Here is a 19,793-nt window from a genome sequence, read left to right on the forward strand (position 1 = left end):
AAAACTTCCACTAAACAGTTCATTTTCACAATAGATACCTGATCCTCTGTTCCAGGCCTAAGCACCATTTTAAAAAGTCCTTGATGAAACCATCCAAGGATATCCAAACCCTTGATGGCCACATAAATCTTCCCAAAAATCTTCCTTCCTCTGAACTCCAAGTTATCTTCGAAATAACCTGCCAATTCGATTGTTCTTCCCTCATAAGACACAGGGGATCTGTCAGGGGGAAATAAGGGACGTGAACCCCACACTTCTTTGAATTTCTCTTCTGAAATCATGGTGATTCTCGCACCTGAATCAACCAACAAGCATAACTTATTGTCACCAACTCCAACTTCAATATACGGGTCTACACATTCAGAACCACAATCGACCGCATTCACATCACTTACCACAACAACCATGTCTCTCAAGTCATCCTGAATTTTTTCAAGACTATTATGTCCTGTTTCAGATTCTGGAACGTTGGCAACAGAGGACGAATTCTTGGGAAAATACTTATTATCTTGATGAACTTCTGCATTTTTCTTTACATTTTGACACACTTTTGAAAAATGCCCAAACCTACCACATGCTCTGCACGTTACATTCCTAGCAGGGCAAGGACGTCCTGACCAAAAATGAGGTGTATTCCCACATTTGAAACAAACATTAATTTGTTTAAAAAACGTATTATCATTACGTACCAAACTCTGTTGAAATTTTGGTTCTCTACATCTTACAACATTAACAGACTCTTCTTTTAACCCCTTCGATGCTCATGACGGAACGGTTCCGTCATGAGCATCTGCTTGACCTTCTGAGGGGGTGCATTTTTTGACCAAGGATGGTGGTGCGTTGTTTGTTAGTGTCTTTGCAAAATGCCTTTCCCTAATGGCATGAAAAGACTAGAAGTTTTCACGTTCTTCCCCTGTTCATGAGGTCTTTAACATGAAAATACATGGGACCAAATCATAGATCCTTACCTTGCAAGAAACCATAAGACAAATATTGTCAGGCATTTGAAAAAGTACAGGGCTTGATTTGCTTATTGACCTCACTTGAGTATCTAGTTTGTGTCTGAAGCACTGCGCCTTTCACCCACCCATTTTATTGTGCTGAATAATCTAACTGTGCATATCTTTTTCCCATTTTATATTAGGGAGTGGTGGAAAAGTCGAACATGCCCGGAGACTTCTTTAATTTATATCTTCACCAAAACTACTTAGATTTCTTCACTGAAATCGATGACATTGTCAGAGCAAGTGAATACCTGAGTATTGCAGATTTCTTCAGTGGGGATTGGAATGTAAGAATTTTTTATTTTTTATCCAATTGCAGAGATTTGTTATTTGCATACTCTTATTGAAAACAAATGTTTGCATGAACCTTTAATTTTAGTGATGTACACCATATGAGTGATACTGCTGCATGTAAAGATTTTGAGAGATATAAAATTGATTGTGTACATAGGTACAGAGCAGCACAGCGGAAGTGAAAAAGCCTAATTCCTGGTGCATGAATCTATGCATATGCAGTTCGGACCGTTTCCATGAGCAGTTTAGGTGTGCATAAGAATTTAGGGATGCATTGATGATCAGTCCGGAGACATGGGGTTGCCATCACCAAGAAGGGTGGTCTAAGACCTCATCATCCTCACTACTTTCTCCCCTACTAGTAATTGCTCATCTTTAGCAGTTGGGTGGTCCTTTGAATACCTTGTCAGGAACTCCTGGAGTTGTATTCTGGTAGAGTTGGACCCAGCTCTTATTTTGTTTAGCTTTACAGAGAAGCCTCAACTTTCACCTCTAGATTAGAGTAAGGGGTGAGATCGAGCTCATCAGCCATCCTCTCTGGTTTGCTCATTGATTTACTAAAGTGGGGTTCTTTTTAGAAGACCTTCACAAAAAGTTCTAAGTACTTACCCTCTAACTTCAGTGAGTTTTCAGGTTTCTAAAAAAATACTACAGGTACTCAATCGAAGGCCCTATCAAGACTTTTAAAAATTTGGAAAATAGTCCCTTCAACAAATGAGTTGTACAGAAGTAAATTGTGGGATTCTTGTTGTATTATCAGGTGTTTTGTCTAACTTAGTCCGATAAATTCAAAGTCGCAGACCACACCGCTGATCCAGTTAACTGTACCAAAGTAAGGTATAGTGTGCACAGAGTCCAGAGGTATTGCAGAGGCTAAATTAGATAATCACTAATAGCTCTCTTTGTGGTAGTGTGGTTCTGTTTATCTGGAGGTGTGTTAAGCATTTATTGTATTCACTCTGGCAAGAACTAATGGCACACACTCAGAGACTAAATCCAGACCAATTTGGTAAGTATAAAAAAGGTATACTTATATTTTATTTCTAGAGCCAAGCAGAACTTGGCACAGGTAGGTCAAATATACTTTCAAATGCAAGGCTGTACAAATGCAATTGCTGAAAATGGAACTGTTACAGGTTTGTATTTGCTTTTAAAACAGTTCAGAATACATAGAATATACTTTAGATTACATCTGCGTTAATTTTCAGTTACATCAGCAACTGGGAGTGATATGCCTAGATTTCACACCGTGGATCTTACAAAGCACAGGTAAATACAACAGTTTTGGGTTCAAAGCAAGGTTACTTTGGTTTTAGTACAAAGTCAGTTCAACACTCAGACCATTTTTTGAGAAAAATCTTAACATGGCTTCCTTTGGAATAGCTGTTTGGGGTTAGAGCCAAGGTTCCCCAAGACTCAAGGAAGCAATTAAAATCGCTCCACCAGCGGCACTTGGGCAGCCGGGTGCACAGTGTAGGTGGCCAAGGCTTACAAGCAGGCCATTCGGTTGTGGGAGCAAAGCTCCTGGAGTTAGGATCAGCTTTAAAGGGGCCAACAGTACGCACAAGAGCTGTACCACCAGCGGCACAAAGGCGGCCATATGCAGGGTGCCAAGAGGTCGTCATGAGCCCTGTTGATTTCATTGGAGCTCTACGATTTGGAAGAAATGCTGCAGACTCAGTCAAGGAGGTTTCCTGAGGGCAAGAGGGGCAAGTTTGATTGTAGAGGGATGCCTGGACTCCGTCGGTTGGGCCACCCAAGGTCGTGGGGTGTCGTGTGAGGGGTGTCTTTGGGCGTCTGCTTTTCTTATCAGCTCCGGTTGGGGTGGACTCCTCAGGTTGAGGCTGCAGGCGTCTGGTAGATGGTTGTGGCAGACCAGGGATCACCAGATCCCAGGTCAGGATCGCTGAGGAGACCTCCTCATGCTGTTGGGCCACTCGAACTCGGGACAGGGTGTTTGGATGCTGAGTGGTGCAGGACCGTGAATCCGGCTGGATCTGGGGACTGGGTTGTAGTCTTTGGTTTGAGCACATCCGGTGCTCACAGGAGACAGAGTCTGTTTGGTGAAGGCAGAGTAGGTCCTCCAGGTTCTGGATGGCTGCTGAACGCGCCATGGCTTCATTGGGAACAGGTAAAAGTCGGGACAGGCCGTTAAGGCTGGGGCTGAAGCAGTTGTCGTCCTCTTCTTCCACTTTCAGCATGGCTCTTTGATCCTTCTTCTTTCTTCTTCTCCAGTATGAGGAGGCAAGGTTAGGAGTCACCCCTAAATAAAAAATTTTGAGGATTTTAATGGAGTGTGCAGGTCGTAACAAATAGTTCCCATTTTTGGGATGAGTACACAGCCGCGGTGCGTCCATTGGGGCGTAGGGGCGTAGCCCCACTAAGCCACATGGACGCACCGTGGTATTTTTGGCAATAATTACCTCTGTGTTTATCAGCGCTACCGGCCGGTAATCCGCCGGGAGTGGGACACACCCGACTCAATCGGGAGTGCGCAGGGGGTGGGGCTGGCTGTGCTGCTGCAGCTTGAGTGACAGTCCACACTCAGCTGCAGCAGTACTGCGCATGACAAGGTGAGGTGCCACCTTGCCCGAGCATGCGCGCTAGACTTTCCCCATAGAGAGGGGTGCTGCTTCTTACAGGCGCCGCCGCTGAAAACCCGTTGAAAAAGGGCGCGTAGTAAATATGCCCCCTTAGCCAATCCTGGCGCCACATGAGGCGCCAGGATTGGCTAGTCCACCGCTCGAAAGGTGCCCGGAAGTTGCTTGCCACATCGAGCCCGGCCCTGGCATCGACCCGCGTCAGTTCGTGTGCTCGCACCAGCACCTCTTGGCGGGACGTGTTGCCCTGTTATCTAGTCTCTCCGGCCAGGCCTGCCTGCCTCTGTTGATCTTGCCAGGTCGGGTTTATCAGTAGGGCCATATTTGTTCACCGTAGTTTCCAGTACCCCCTTCATCATGCAGTCGGAAGGCCGGTCGGGTCGTCTCCCTCGAGCACACGGTTCCGAACTGGGTAAGACAAGTGACCGTTATTTTTTAAATTAAATTGTTTTATGATATATGAAGGTTCAGGACACATACTTTCATGGGTGCACTTATGACTGTGCGAGGCAGTTCTGGGGATGGCCGATCCCCTTTTGAGCAGGTCCTCAGTTACAAATGAGAACTACATGGACTTTCATCGTACAATAGCTTTCCGCTTGAAATTAAAGGCAGCAGCCTTCCGCTTGAACTTGAAGTTATGTAACGTGAACAGAAAGTCATTTAATAAAATAAAATTTGAACTTGAACATGAACTTGGCTCTCGGTTGCAGTGGCATTCGCAGGTTAGGGGCATTCGCAGGCTATTACTTTAACATAAATTCATTTAATCAATAAAAAAATTAAAAAGCGACATAGCATTACACTTGCACTTAAAAAGCATGGATCTTGGTTGCAGGGGCATTCCACCTCGCTAGTGACAGGCCCGTGATATTCCTAATATGTGTGCATGGCCTGGGGGAAATTATTAATAAATAGAAATGCAGGGGGATAAGTGAAAGGCGTGCAAAATACACGGATAGCGCTGACGACTTTGGTGCTGGGAACCAAGGCTCGAGACTCGCATGAGCCACATAAACAAACAAAAAAATTACAAGTGCATTAAAAAACGACACTTACAAATGCTCCATCCATTCATCCACGCACCATTTCATTCATCCATCCTCCCACCAATCCGCCATTCATCCAGCCTTTCACCCGTCCTTCCATCCACCCTCTCACCCATCCATCCACCCATCATTCATCCCCGCCTTCCATCATTCAGCCATCATCCAGCCATCGTCCATGCACCCATTGATGGACATCACGAAGCAGCTTTATTAATAATGATACAGCTTACAATAATGACTGTTAATGAATTTTTCATGTGCACGTGTGCCGAATAGCTTTCATTCAGTCCCTCAATTGTTCTTTTTGCATGAAGCAATGCAGACAGCAAACATGGTTGCTCCTGTCCCAGCCTAAAAAACAGGCCACCACCAGCAGTAAAACGGACCCCCACCCTGCCAGTCCAGCAGTAAAAAAACAGCAACCTGGTAGGGCCTAAGCCTGGACCCATTACCGCTCACAAATCAGAACCTCTGAAAGCTTGAGCGTCAGAAACTCAATTCCTCTAGGAGAGCTGCTCTTGCAATAACCGGTATGGTTAATACACAGCATTAATTTTATTAAACAGATTGCATACAAAGGCAACAGGGGGATAAGTGAAAGGCGTGTAAAATGCCGGACCTGCAAAGCGAGAGAGGAGGTGGCAACACGGATACCGCTGCCGACTTTGGTGCTGAGAACCAAGGCTCGAGACTCGCCTGAGCCACATAACAAAAAAAATTACAAGTGCATCAAAAAACGACACTTACAAATGCTTCTTTTTTATATGTCGCATATATGATTGCCAGCTGTTGATTCGGATTATACCCCATGACACCGTTGGGTAGATGCTGGATGGGTGGATGGATGCATGATGGGTGGGTGGATGGATGCATGATGGGTGGGTGGATGGATGCATGCGTGGATGCAGGATGGGTGGATTAATGGGTGGATGGATGCATGATGGGTGGGTGGATGGATGCATGGGTGGATGCAGGATGGATGCATGATGGGTGGGTGGATGGAAGCATGGGTGGATGCAGGATGATGGATGCATGATGGGTGGGTGGATGGATGCATGGGTGGATGCAGGATGGGTGGATGGATGCATGATGGGTGGGTGGATGGATGCAGGATGATGGGTGCATGATGGGTGGGTGGATGGATGCATGGGTGGATGCAGGATGATGGATGCAGGATGGGTGGGTAGATGAATGCATGGGTGGATGCAGGATGATGGATGCATGATGGGTGGGTGGATGGATGCATGGGTGGATGCAGGATGATGGATGCAGGATGGGTGGGTGGATGAATGCATGGGTGGATGCAGGATGATGGATGCATGATGGGTGGGTGGGTGGATGCATGGGTGGATGCAGGATGATGGATGCAGGATGATCACTTACTTATAAGAAACCACCACACCTTTGACACATTGAGGTGACTGGCACATCATCATCATTCATTAGGAGTACGTACATAAAAGGGCTTTTGGTCAATTCTCTTCATTCATAGATCTGTGCAGCAGTCATTCACAAATTGCGTCTGCCCACTTCCGCACAAAGCAAGGATCAGTCCATTTTATTCCCTTATCCAATGACTGCCCTGTGCTGTGAGTGGAGACATTTTGCCTGATATATATACACACCTGCCTAAGAAGAAGCTCACTTCAGTACCAGGGATGGTGAGCTGATAATTTACTTTTTCAACATTTTGTCCTTTTCGACTAGCCTCTTACTGTTTTTTATTCATCCATATGGTTTTAAACTTTGTCTTAAGGTTACAGTAGTTCAGAGCCAGTAATGCCTATTCTCTGTGCCAATAAGAAGCGCATTTCCCTGTGACACACATTTAAACTAAACTGGATTTCTATGTGTTCTATGTACACTTACCTCCTAGGAAAGGCCAATACTGTTCTATCACAGTTGTATTGGATTGCAATTTTTTTTATTTTAAATTGTTATTGCAAGCATGTTATGCCATGCTTAGGTGGCATTTTTTTATTTTTTGTAGCATGCCCTCGCAATAATAGAGAATTAATAATTTCACCATTTTGCTGAGGTCAGGCTTATGTGCTTCACGCATTTACAACAATGAAGCATTGCATCAACTTTAAAAAAGTGTTCATTTTATTTGTTTCATTGTATGATGTATTCTCAAGGGTGCTGCACTCCTGAATGCATTTATTTACCAAACAGAAAGTGTAATGTCCGAGTGGGGGCTGTTTGCCGTCTGTTCTTGGCTCTGCTTTTGTCACCTGTGAGGCCAGGGATCGCTAAAGATGTGCTATTGGTTGCATGAGGCAAGCCAGCTGCGAGACCTGACAACCCTCCAAGCTCAGCACGTTAGAGCAAAACACAAAGGCAGGAGCCAGTAGGAGCGCAAAGAGAGGACTATACAAGTCCCTCATATGGTTCAATGCAAGCACTCGACTGGCGGTGGAAGGACACACCCAAGTAGTCAACAGTATGGTATAGTGGGCTGTTCAACCGTACATCGCAGGTAAAGACATCGTATGCCTTTACCACATATTTTTTACCATGCATGTTTTTACCATGAACATGCTTTTACAACGCAGGCTATTACCATGCATTGCTTTTATATATCAAAACAATGTTTTTGTGGGGGGAGACCCCACACCCTCAACTCCGTGGTAAAGGCATGCGTTGTAAAGGCATGCATGTGGTAAAAATGTGCGTGCTAAAAAATGAGTGGTAAAGGCACAACAAGGTAAAGACTTTGTTGGAAAGGTAGTTTGCCGGTATGATGTAGGTGAGAGATAATTACTCCATTGGCCCGAGCTGAGTAATGACTCATGATTCAATTCAATTTCAATGAAAATGTATTTAGTCAATTTTAATCTATGCTTATTCACAGAAATTAAAAGTAGTCTGAGGCCAATTGCCTTGTCCACAAAGAGAATGTCAAGCAGTACACACATTGCAGGTATTCAAGTCAAAACAGGATTCTTTTAAAAATAAAGACTTTAAAATTTTCCAGCACAAAGTTAAAACATTGCATTAGACAATTCATGAGTGTATGAAAGTGTGTGTATTTGGAATTAAAAATACACTTGCGTTTCACTACATTTGCTGTAATCCGTGCCAAAATACCTGCTCTGTAGCCGGTACCTTTGGCCACAGTAAATGATGTGATGCATTGTCAACAGGCATAGCATGTCCATTGTGGTACTTACGTCACAGATTTTAGAACGGAGGGCTTTACAGCACATTGTAATGTACCCTATGGAATCTTCCACTACAGCGCATAGCCATACAAATCATTGTTTTACACTACAAAGTAGAGCAACTATTGTTTCCGTGCAGCTGTTTACGTTTTAACCAAATGTATTACCCGGTCTGGTGTGTTTTATGGCAGCGAAAAATCTCTTTCTTATACCACATAGACTCTTTTAATTTAATTAGCGTCAAACTGTGTCTAAAATATGTTCAGGCGTATCCTTGTAGGCTGTTTTCGGTTAGAAGTTGTGAGAGGATGTGGCGTAAGAGCCAGAGCTACCGACTTTGCAAGGGGGAACCAAGGTTCGATTCTCGACCTTGGCTCAACCTCATGCCACTGGGTACACCACTTAATAAATCTCTCCGCGCCTATCAAAAATGAATTTGTTTGTCTGTAATGTAAAACTCTCCAATACCTTCGGGAAGAGTTCGCTTTGTACAAAACTGCAAAAGTAATCTGTCTTGCCCGTTTTTTGTTTGTTTTTAGAACAAAAGCTTTATTGTACAACCTTAATCTATAGACACGCCCCAGTGCTAGCAGTATGTAGACACTGGGTGTGATATGTCATGTGTGCCACATGTCGCTGTCCTGATGAATAACACAGAAACACTAATGTGTGGCCTTGTCACCAGGACTGAGGGCACACCCGATCTGTTTTTCTCCAGCTGTCCGATTCGACGTGGCACGCGTTCCGTTTACTAACATGAACTGCTGCTCAATAGAAATAGGGAACTTGGTGCCTGGGGGTCTGTTGGTCTGTGTGCCTGGGAGTCTGTTTTTCTGTGTGCCTGGGGGGTCTGTTTCTCTGTGTGCATGGGGGTCTGTTGTTCTGTGTGCATGGGGGTATGTTGTTCTGTCGGCCTGGGGGTCTGTTGTTCTGTGTGTATGGGGGTGTGTTGTTCTGTGTGTGTGGGGGGGTCTGTTGTTCTGTGTGTCTGGGGGCCGGTTGGTCTGTGTGCCTGGGGTGGTCTGTTGTTCTGTGTACCAGGGGGCCGGTTGTTCTGTGTGCCAGGGGGCTGGTTATTCTGTGTCCCTGGGGTGGTCTGTTGTTCTGTGTGCCTGGGGGTCTGTTGTGCTGTGTGCCTGGGGGTCTGTTGTTCTGCGTGCCTGGGGGTCTGTTGTTCTGTGTGCCTGGGGGGGGGTCTGTTGTTCTGTGTGCATGGGGGTCTGTTGTTCTGTGTGTGGGGGGGTCTCTTGTTCTGTTTGCCTGGGGTCTGTTGTTCTGTCGGCATGGGGGACTGCCCAATGGTATGTATGCATGTGGTACTGTAGGTGTGTTAGTCTGAGAGTGCATGGATGTTTACATGCATGTATCATCTATGTCGAGTCAACATGTGCTTGGATGGTGTGTATCTGTATTTACTATAAAAGTCAAACACATTCGCTTTGCCAATATTTGGATTTCATCTCACTTCAAAAGCAAATTTAAAGTCTAATTTTACGCCCACTTTACCTCTCAGCCTTGGTCATGGTTCCTCTAGAGAGATAACGGATGCAGAAATCTGACATTAATAGAAACAGAGTGGCTGGCTTTTATCTGGTAGAAATGCTATCCCCAAGGCCTGTAAGTATGAGTTTTTATGAAATTGCATTTCTGCATGTTGCCTAGCTGCATGGAGGAGGTTAATATTGTTGTGTAGATATCTCAGTGCACAGGAGGCTGTGGCAAATTACTCAGGACATAAATACAGTGGGGATTTCATTGCATTGATTGTAATTCTTTTCCCAAACACATGTAAACTCAAACCTACTCACACATGCAAACAGCCAAAATCTGAAAGAGACACGTTAGTGATAGATTCCTTACCTTAGAATATCCCCAGGCGTCAGACTGGATCCGGAAACTTTTGCGTAGCAATACCCCTGCGCGCCGGTAGGCGTCGTCTGCGGCTCCGCGTCCGTCGTCGGCGTCGTGAGCGCCGGGATGACGTCGTCGGAGTACTTAGACGGCGCCCATGCGCGCTGACGTCAGTTCTTCTTTTTTCCGCGCCAGCTAGCGCAGATCCGGAAGAAGCTCTACCCCCAGTCAATTTTTGACTGAAATTTTTGATCCTTTTGATCTCTCTCTCTTTGTCGATTTCTCGACTGTCGGTGCCAGGGATGCCCGGGTTCAAGCCTTGCTCGAAGTGCGGCCGACTCATGTCGGTCACGGACCCCCATCGCCGGTGCCTGAAGTGCTTAGGCCTCGACCACGACGATCGATCCTGCTCCGACTGCCGGGCCCTGACGTCGAAGGCTAGGCGGGAGCGGTCCCGCAAGCGTCTCGAACTGAGGCAGTCGGCCCGCGCCGCTCCAGGTCCCGGTCCCACGGGAGGTCGAGGGACAGGTCGCGAGGTCGGAGTCATCGACGCTCCGGAAGTGGACACCGATCGTCTGGTTCCAAGTCCTCAGGTAAGAGGCATGAGAGGTCGGAGCGACGTCATCGATCCTCCGACCCGCCCCGACGCTCGCACGATGCGGCCGGGGACTCGGGCGACACCGCCCACGCGGCTCCGCGGGAGTCGCAAGCGTCGCCGCCTGCCCCACACCTTCGGGTCCCTGGGCACGGCGCGACGCCGGAGGAGGTCGAGAGGTACCTCATGGCCATGAGGGCCCTCCCTCCTCAGTCGGTTCCCGTGGCGCCTTCGGGCCGATCGGTTCCGTCTGGAGGTCCTTCCGGGTCGGGCGCTTTGGCCCCGACGACGTCGGGTGCTTCGGACCCGGCGCCGCTGGCGACTTCGGTCTCGGCGCCGCAAGACCTCGCTGGATCCGGCTCCGGATCCGGGACCTCGCCGGTCGACCTTACGACCTCGCCGGCGCCGTACCTTCAGGTGTCGTCCCCGGCAGCCGATGTGGCTGCCGCCCCCAATGTCTCCTGCGGTTCTGCTCAGGCGTCGGGAGGGCGCCGCTGAGCGCCGATTCCGTCGGCCTTTGGAGACTTTTATCTCCACGAGGAGGCCCTGGCTGTTAATCCTGGTCTCCAGGACACAGGTGACGAGGAGAATTGGGAGGGGTCCGAGGACCCTCTGGCACATGATTGCCAGTCACAGCAGAACTGGACATATGAGCTTGGGGAGGCCAGTGGTATTGACACCTCGCCAGACACTGGATTTACATCGCCCCCGACTGTGGCTTAGGAGGCGGGTTCTGCTTACAGCGTAGTGTTGACGAAGGCAGCTAAGGCCTTAAACCTTCAGCTCCCCGTCGCGGCCGTGAGGACTAATCTCCTCACAGAGGTCCTCAAACCGCAGTCAGGCTCCGCGGAGCCCCTCCTGCCGTTCAATGAGGCCTTGTGTGACGTTCTTCTGGGCACTTGGTCCAAGCCCGCCACAGGCCCCCCTGTGGACAGGAACGTGGCCAGACGCTACCGCCCGGCACCGGGCGACCCATGCTTTTTGTCCACCCATCCCACCCCCGAGAGTCTGGTCATCCAGGCCTCAAACTCCCAAACCGCATTCCCGTCGGCCCCGCCCGACAGGGAATCCAAGAGATATGAACAGTTCGGGAAGAAGGTTTTCTCGTCTGTAAGCCTAGGGCTGCGGTCTGTGAACACCGCCTGTCTCTTGGGCCACTACACCCACACTCTGTGGGACACGGTTGCGGAGGTGCTGCCAAAATGCCCGGAGGAGGTCCAGGCTAAACTCAGCCAAGCCCTTGCGGACGGCCGAGATGCAGCACGCTTTTCTATCCGGTGTGGGCTGGATACAACGGACTCACTGGGCAGGGCGATGGCAACGACGGTGGCGGTTCGACGCCACGCCTGGTTGAGGTCTGCCAACTTCTCGGCCGATGTCCAGGCCACCCTCCTGGACATGCCGTTTGATGGCCGTCGCCTCTTCGGCGACAAGGCAGACCATGCGCTGGAACGTTTCAAGGACTCCAGTGCTATGGCCAAGTCCTTGGGCCTTACTGCCCCACGCCAGCAATCGGGTGCCTTTCGCTCCTTTCGTGGCCACGGAAGGGGCGCCCCACCACGGACCGCCAGCCACACGCCGCAAAATGTCCAGCAGCGCGGTGGCGGACGTGGGAACCGCCGTGGCGGTCGGGGCCCGCGGCGAGGCCAGTCCACACCTCCCTCAGCAGCACCTGCCTCAAAACCTTCCGAGTTTTCAGGCCCATGTGACTCCTGTGGGGGGCAGGGTTCGCTATCACCTCTCCCACTGGCATACAGTCACTTCGGACAGGTGGGTGCTGCAGATTGTCCGAAGGGGCTACTCCCTCCCCTTCGAGGCATCCCCTCCATCCATGCCACCACAATGCCACCGTGAGTCGGGGGATCACTTGCAACTTCTGCAAGAGGAGGTCTCGGCCCTCTTGGCCAAGAGGGCCATCGAGCGCGTTCCTGGGCCAGAAGTAGGGTGTGGTTGTTACTCCCACTACTTTCTGGTGCCCAAGAAGGGCAAAGGGGGCCTACGCCCTATCTTGGACTTGCGGAACGTCAACGGCTTCCTCCGGACGGAGAAGTTCAAGATGCTCACTTTGGCTCAGGTCCTGGCTGCCCTGGACCCGGGAGACTGGATGGTAGCGTTGGACCTGCAGGACGCCTATTTCCACATCCCCGTCCTGCCGGCCCACCGGCGTTACCTGCGGTTCACGGTAGGCCAAGAGCACTTTCAGTTTACCGTGCTCCCCTTCGGCCTTACCAGTGCCCCACGGGTGTTCACGAAGGTGATGGCGGTGGTCGCAGCTCATCTGCGCAGGCAGGGGGTATCAGTCTTCCCCTACCTCGACGACTGGTTGTTGAAGGCGGGCTCGCCCCAGACAGTCGTCAGCCACCTCCAGACTACGGCCGACCTCCTGCACCTGCTGGGGTTCTCCATCAATGTGCCGAAGTCGCACCTGTGTCCCTCTCAAAAGCTCCTCTTCATCGGAGCGGTTCTCGACTCGGCGCAGTTTCGGGTTTATCCACCCGAGCAGCGGGTTCGGGATATTCAGGCTCTGGTTCCCATCTTCCAGCCGTTATCCCGAGTCTCGGTCAGGTTGACGCTGCGGCTTCTGGGACTGATGGCCTCCTGCATCCTTCTGGTGCGTCACGCCAGGTGGCGGATGCGGGCTCTGCAGTGGGACCTGAAGTTTCAGTGGGCCCAGCATCAGGGCAACCTGTCCGATCATGTCCTGATCTCGGAGGGCACTGCGAGACAACTGCAGTGGTGGCTCACGGACCGCGACTGGGTCAGTGGCAGATCCCTCTCCCTACCCCACCCGGAGCACGTAGTTGTGACGGACGCGTCCCTCCAGGGCTGGGGGGGCCACATGGGAGAGGCGGAGATCAGAGGCCTCTGGTCTCCGGCAGAGTCCCGGCTCCATATCAACTTGCTGGAGCTTCGGCGATTCGTCTAGCACTGAAAGCATTCCTCCCCTCTGTCCGGGGACGTGTAGTGCAAGTGTTCAACGACAACACCACCGCCATGTGGTACTGCAACAAACAGGGCGGGGTGGGGTCGTGGACCCTTTGCCAGGAGGCTCTGCGCCTATGGCAATGGCTGGAACATCAGGGCGTGACCCTGGTGGTTCAACACCTGGCAGGCTCTCTGAATGCCAGGGCGGACGAACTCAGCCGTCGGTGCATGATGGATCACGAATGGCGTCTGAACTCGGACGTGGCGCAAGGTCTCTTTCAGCAGTGGGGAGAGCCTTGGTTAGATCTATTCGCCACAGAAGAGAACGCGCAATGTCATCAGTTCTGCGCGTTGGAATTTCCAAGGCGGCACTCGCTCGGAGACGCTTTTCGTCGCGAGTGGAGCTGCGGTCTGTTGTACGCCTTTCCGCCTATACCACTTCTGCCCAGAGTGCTGAAGAAGATCAGGCGCGACCGGGCCCAGGTTATCCTTGTGGCTCCGGACTGGGCACGAAGGTTCTGGTATCCCGAGCTACTCAGCATGTCAGTCGATCCCCCGATTCGTCTGCCTCTTCGGGAGGACCTTCTGTCGCAGCAGCAGGGGACGGTCCTGCACCCGAACCTGTCCAGTCTCCACTTACAAGCTTGGAGATTGAGCGGCGGCAGTTGAGGCCATTTGACTTGCCTCCTGAAGTCTGTGATATCATTCTGGCAGCCAGGCGTCCCTCCACAAAGTCGGTATACGCCTGCCGGTGGAACAGATTTGTGGCATGGTGCACAGCAAAGGCTGTGGATCCTCTCTCTGCACCCCTTTCGGAAGTGCTGCTCTTTCTTCTTTCCCTTGCCCAGCAGGGCTCTGCTCTGGGCACTCTTAAAGAGTACCTTTCTGCTCTATCAGCCTTCTTGAGGCTACCAGATCAGCCTTCTTTATTCAAGTCCCCTATTGTAAGTAGATTTCTGAAGGGCATCACGGACATGTTCCCTCCTGTTCCCTTCGTGATGCCCCAGTGGGACTTGAATCTTGTTCTCACTTATCTGATGTGTGCTCCCTTTGAGCCACTTCATACCTGTCCTCTTCGTCTCCTTACTCTGAAGACTGCCTTTCTGGTTGCCATCACCTCTGCCAGGAGGGTGAGTGAGCTCCAGGCTCTTTCTTCTTCTCCACCTTTTCTGTCTGTTCATCCTGACAAGGTGGTGTTACGTACACGACCTTCCTTTCTGCCCAAGGTTGTCACGGCCTTCCACATCGGGCAGTCCATTACCTTGCCCACTTTCTTTCCGCCTCCGCATCCCTCGAAAGAGGAAGAGAGGCTCCACCGTCTGGATCCAAAACGTGCGCTCTCCTACTACCTAGATCGCACACGCCAATTCCGGATGGATGACCAACTCTTCGTTGGTTACGTGGGCGCGAAGAAGGGTAAGGCTGTGCACAAGAGGACCATCTCTAGGTGGATCATCTTGTGTATCCAAGCATGTTACTCCATGGCGAGGAAGGAGCCCCCGGCTGGATTGCGGGCTCACTCCACTCGGGCCACGGCGACAACAACTGCCCTGGGCCGAGGTGTCCCCCTGCAGGACATTTGCCAGGCAGCTACGTGGGCCTCGCTGCACACGTTCGCAAGACACTACTGCCTGGACAGTCAAGTCCGGAGGGATGGCTTCTTTGGCCGTTCCGTCCTCCAGGACTTTCTGGTGTGATATTGGTTCGCAGACCCACCACCGGGGTTGGTATTGCTGGGGTATCTATTCTAAGGTAAGGAATCTATCACTAACGTGTCTCTTTCAGATGCACAAGTTACTATTTGTATAACGATATATCTGTAAGAGACATTAGTTAGTGATAGATTCCTTACCGACCCACCCATCCTCCCCGTTCTGCGAACCGATATCTAGGGTTAAGGTCATCCCCTTTCAGGGCCCTAGTTTCATGGCACCAGTGTTAGTTCTATCATGGCTCTGCGTATCTGGCGCGGAAAAGCTGTGTGTCAGAACTGACGTCAGCGCGCATGGGCGCCGTCTAAGTACTCCGACGACGTCATCCCGGCGCTCACGACGCCGACGACGGACGCGGAGCCGCAGACGACGCCTACCGGCGCGCAGGGGTATTGCTACGCAAAAGTTTCCGGATCCAGTCTGACGCCTGGGGATATTCCAAGGTAAGGAATCTATCACTAACTAATGTCTCTTACAGATATATCGTTACACAAGTAGTAACTTGTGCAACACCAGCACATGTAAACTTAACCATACTCACACATGCACACAGCCACAAACACCAGAGACCAACAAGCAGACAACCACATCCACTCACTTATTCTGATAATGGGAAGTTCCAGGCTCAAGCATGCGTACCGGAGGGCCCTAGAACAGGTGAGGTGCCAAAGATATAAAGATATAACACTCCTAGCATTACAGAGTAAAGCTCATTCTCTTTCCGGTTTTTCAAAGCTGTTCCGCTTAGAAAAGGTTCAGTTCCTCTTGAGCATTCCACAAGAGTGACTCGCAGAGTAGCTACAGAAGAGTCACATGCTGCTTCCTGGGTGTATAGGCCTATGGGGAAGGCATATAAGTCATCAGTCATTGCTTCATAGGTTTCTCGCAGTGACCGTGTAGGACCTGTATAATTTGATCATTGAATAGTCATATTGTATGTCTAAGCAGACCTTGAAGTTCAGATTTTTTCTTTTTTGAGTTTTATATAGCGCGAACAAGACCTGAGACATCGGGTATCAGAGCGCTTTACATGAGCACCAGTTTCATTATAGATGAACACCTTCATTTTTTTATTGGTAGGCACGGGGAGATTGTGATTTGCCCTGAATCACAGGATGTAGAGTGTTGTTGCTGAGAGTCTAACCAGGTTACCCAGCTTCGAAGCCGACCGCTCTAGCCGTAAGGCTACATCCTCTCCCCTTGATTGTTGATTGTAGTCAATTGGTCACAATTATGCAGCTCTCCTGTACGGATCGCTCATAGTGTTCTATTTACTTAATAAAAAATGTTTGGGGAAAACAACAAAAATGTTTGCCCATATAACGTTATTTTGTATTGCACGTTCTTTAAATGCCATTGTCGACATCCGCCATGCCGCTGTGCTTTTTCCTTGAAGCACATGTCTTTTCAATGCCATCTGAAATTCCTGCAGAGATTGGATGGGCAATAACAACAACGAGAGAGAGAGGGAGAAGGGGCACTCTCGGTCCCCCGGGAAGTAATTACAAACAACAAAAGAGTGCCCACACAGGGGTAGTAGTGTCCAGCACAGAGACAGAGAAGTCAAATCAACCTGAATAGGAATTTCCCAGGGATTTCTTGTAAGCCCTCACTCACCACCCTGGGTGGTGACATGCTTCATCATTGGGCCCACCAGGAGAAACCGAATGCCTCCCTGGTGTGCTGCGACGCCAGGTTACTGCGGAGCGGGATTTTTTGTGACAAAGTGTGCGAAAAGGTGAGTCTAAAAAATACCAAACAGCCTTACCAAACAAAAAACTTTATTCCGTGGTTAGCTGGGTATTAGTTAAAAGTATGTGTAGGGAAATATACCAACTAATGTGTTGGGTGTTTTCCCCTTTTAAATTACAAAGGGGTCAACATGTTTCTGCCCTTTAGGTGTATGGATATTACTGGGCATTCGTCAGGACCATGTAATTGTGTACCTCGGTGGTGTAGGCGCGCTAAGGCCCACCCTAGCCAGAGGACGTGAAAGTTATGGATATCAGAAATAGTGAGGAGGTTTCCGGGTCGGCACGATCAGCGCGTACACAGAGGACGCGAGCGACGGACGCAAAAGTCCGCCTGGAGCTCGGCTGACCTGATCGAAGCGCGTTAGTTATACGCGTGAGGTACTTTGAGACCTCAAATACAAAGAAACAGGTTGATAATTTCCCTATTTCTTATCACTATATTTTAGAGCACTGTATATATCCTTTTTTCACACTATTCACCTAGTGGTACTGATGAATGCCCGTAAGTCCTAAGCAAGGCAATTGAGGCAGAAACATGTCGACCAATTTTTAACTCCCTCACTATTTCTGATTTCGATACTCTAAGTGCATCCGTCACTCATAACAAGCTCACGATATGCACTATATAAGAGTTTACCAGACCCGAACCCAGACTTAATAAAAGTCCTCTTTATCTGTTTTTTCGGGCTTTTTAAACACCCTTCCTCGCTGGCTCACTACTGTATCAACCTTGGGTAAGAACCTCCTGGTGGAGGCTGCATAACCTGATCGACCTGATGATTATGCACACACGTGATTAGAAAGCGGAGAACCAAGATGTACCGCTGAGTTACCTCCATACCCATCACATGCATGAGGGTCTTTTAATTTGGACACCCCACGTTTGTTCCTGCATACCAAAGGTTGTGCAGGGCGAGTGATCCTTTCCCCTTTTGATTAGCATATCTACTCAGGAAACTGAATGGATCAGTTTTTTCACCTCCCCCTTTTTGATTAGAGAATAAGAATGGATTTGGACACTGTAGGGGTACAGTGCTCATACAACTGTACCTAACCTGTGTTCAAGTGCACCCTGCTAAAGGGGTCACTTACGTAGGTAACAGGCAGTGGATTGCACGCATTGCACACAGGGATGTGGGCAATGACGACTCTTCGCTTTTCTCTGCACCAAAACAAGCAGTCTGCAATGTCAGTGTGTGGTTGTTAAGGTGCAGGGTCCATAAGGGTGGCACAATAGGTGCTGCAGCCCTTAGAGGCCTTCTCTAGTCACAGTTCCCTTGGTAGCCATGATAGCTTTTACAAGGGCCTACCTCTGGCCAGAGGTGTGCCAATTGTGGGTACAGAGTACAGTTTTTTGGAAAAGACACAGGCCCTGGGCACCGGATTGGCAAGATACCAGGGCACATCAAGTCAAAGTGCATCAGGCAAAAAGTGTGGGGTAACTATGCAAAATGGGGCACTTTTCTGCAAACTCCTATCAAATCAAGGTGACCCATCCTACCAACTCCCAGTCCCAATTTTGTGATACTGTCTGGGAGGAATTCACAAAGGTCAACTGCACCTAGCCATGTGACCCAGAAACAGGCTGCAGGCATCAAATGGTTAGAACAAGAAAAAAGTGGCATGTTAATAATTTTGACTTAAAATCCTAATTTACCATTAAAGAAGATTTAAAATTACAATTCCCTCGACACCAAACATGACATTTCTTCTACCTATTCCCAAGTGCGAGTCCAACCTTTTAAATACACTGACTCTTTCATGTAGGCTGTTTAGGGTCTACCCTAGGGGTGACTTATATGTATTAAAAAAGGAAGGATCAGGCCTGCCTTTTTTCCCCAGGTCAAACTGGCAGTTTTAAACTGCACACAGGCTGCAATCACAGGCATGAGACGTGTTAAAAGGCTACCTAAGTGGTTGGCAGACTACTAGCATTTAATTTACAGTCCTTGGGTCCATGTATTACTACATTACAAGGGACTTAAGAGTACATTAAATGTGCCAATTCGGTGTAGGCCAATTTTACCATATTTAAAGGTGAGAACGCAAGAACTTTACTACTGGTGAGCAGGGGTAAAGTGCACAAAGTCCAAAAAGCTAAGAAAAAGAACAGGGTCAGAAAACAGGACAGGTGAAGGCGAAACCTTTGGGGTGACCCTGCTAAGAGTCCCAGTAGTAGTCATTCACTCTGTTTGATTGAAAATAAATAAAATATGGTTTACATTTTTTTATCTCTTGCAGGAGCCGTACATGGCACCCATGGTGCGAACACAAATGTGGATGTTGGTTTTTACCAGCTGTGTGATATCTCAAGGCTCTGTCTCTTCCAGATTTTTCTGTCTTTTCTCACTTTGTTGATGAACTCCATGTCTGAATCTCACTGGGATTGAACACATCTGAAATGACATCATTGCATCCATTTAGATCCCTACTGCCGCTAATAGTTGCCCTCTCTAGTGGCGAGCTACACCTGGAATTCCATTTATAATCTCACTAATGGATAACATCTATAGTTTCAGCATCATCATGAATACAATGGTAGATACTTTCAGTATTCATACCAAAGTGTCACAGATGCAGACATTGCTTATTTTCTAGCCACGTCTGTCTAGCTGTAGGCAATGTTCCCTCTAATTTTTTTTCCCTGTGTGCGGCAGAGTAAGGTCTCTCTGCACTGCAGCAGAGGCTATGTGCGCCAAGAGCCCGACCGTGCTTGTGGAACAGGGCTGATATCCTTCGGGATCAAGTTTGTGCTCTATAAACCTATATAAATAAATAAGTAGGGTGAAAAAACTGGGGGTCTCTCAAAGAGGCGTGACCAATTCAATTAATGGCGTGGCTTAAA

The 19,793-nt window shown here is 49.0% G+C and overlaps 1 protein-coding gene across 1 annotated transcript in view; it reads left to right on the top strand.

Moving 5' to 3' along the window:
* RAD17 (RAD17 checkpoint clamp loader component) overlaps window positions 1-19,793 on the top strand; it is a 416,585-nt gene that overhangs the window by 328,971 nt on the left and 67,821 nt on the right. Inside the window, exon 13 of the mRNA XM_086960823.1 lies at window positions 1,145-1,291. Within this exon, the coding sequence (XP_086816949.1) occupies window positions 1,145-1,291 (147 nt within the window). The remainder of the gene's footprint in view (window positions 1-1,144; window positions 1,292-19,793) is intronic.

This window comes from Lissotriton vulgaris, chromosome 3_1 (assembly GCF_964263255.1).
Source record: "Lissotriton vulgaris chromosome 3_1, aLisVul1.2, whole genome shotgun sequence".
Lineage (NCBI taxonomy): Eukaryota > Metazoa > Chordata > Amphibia > Caudata > Salamandridae > Lissotriton > Lissotriton vulgaris.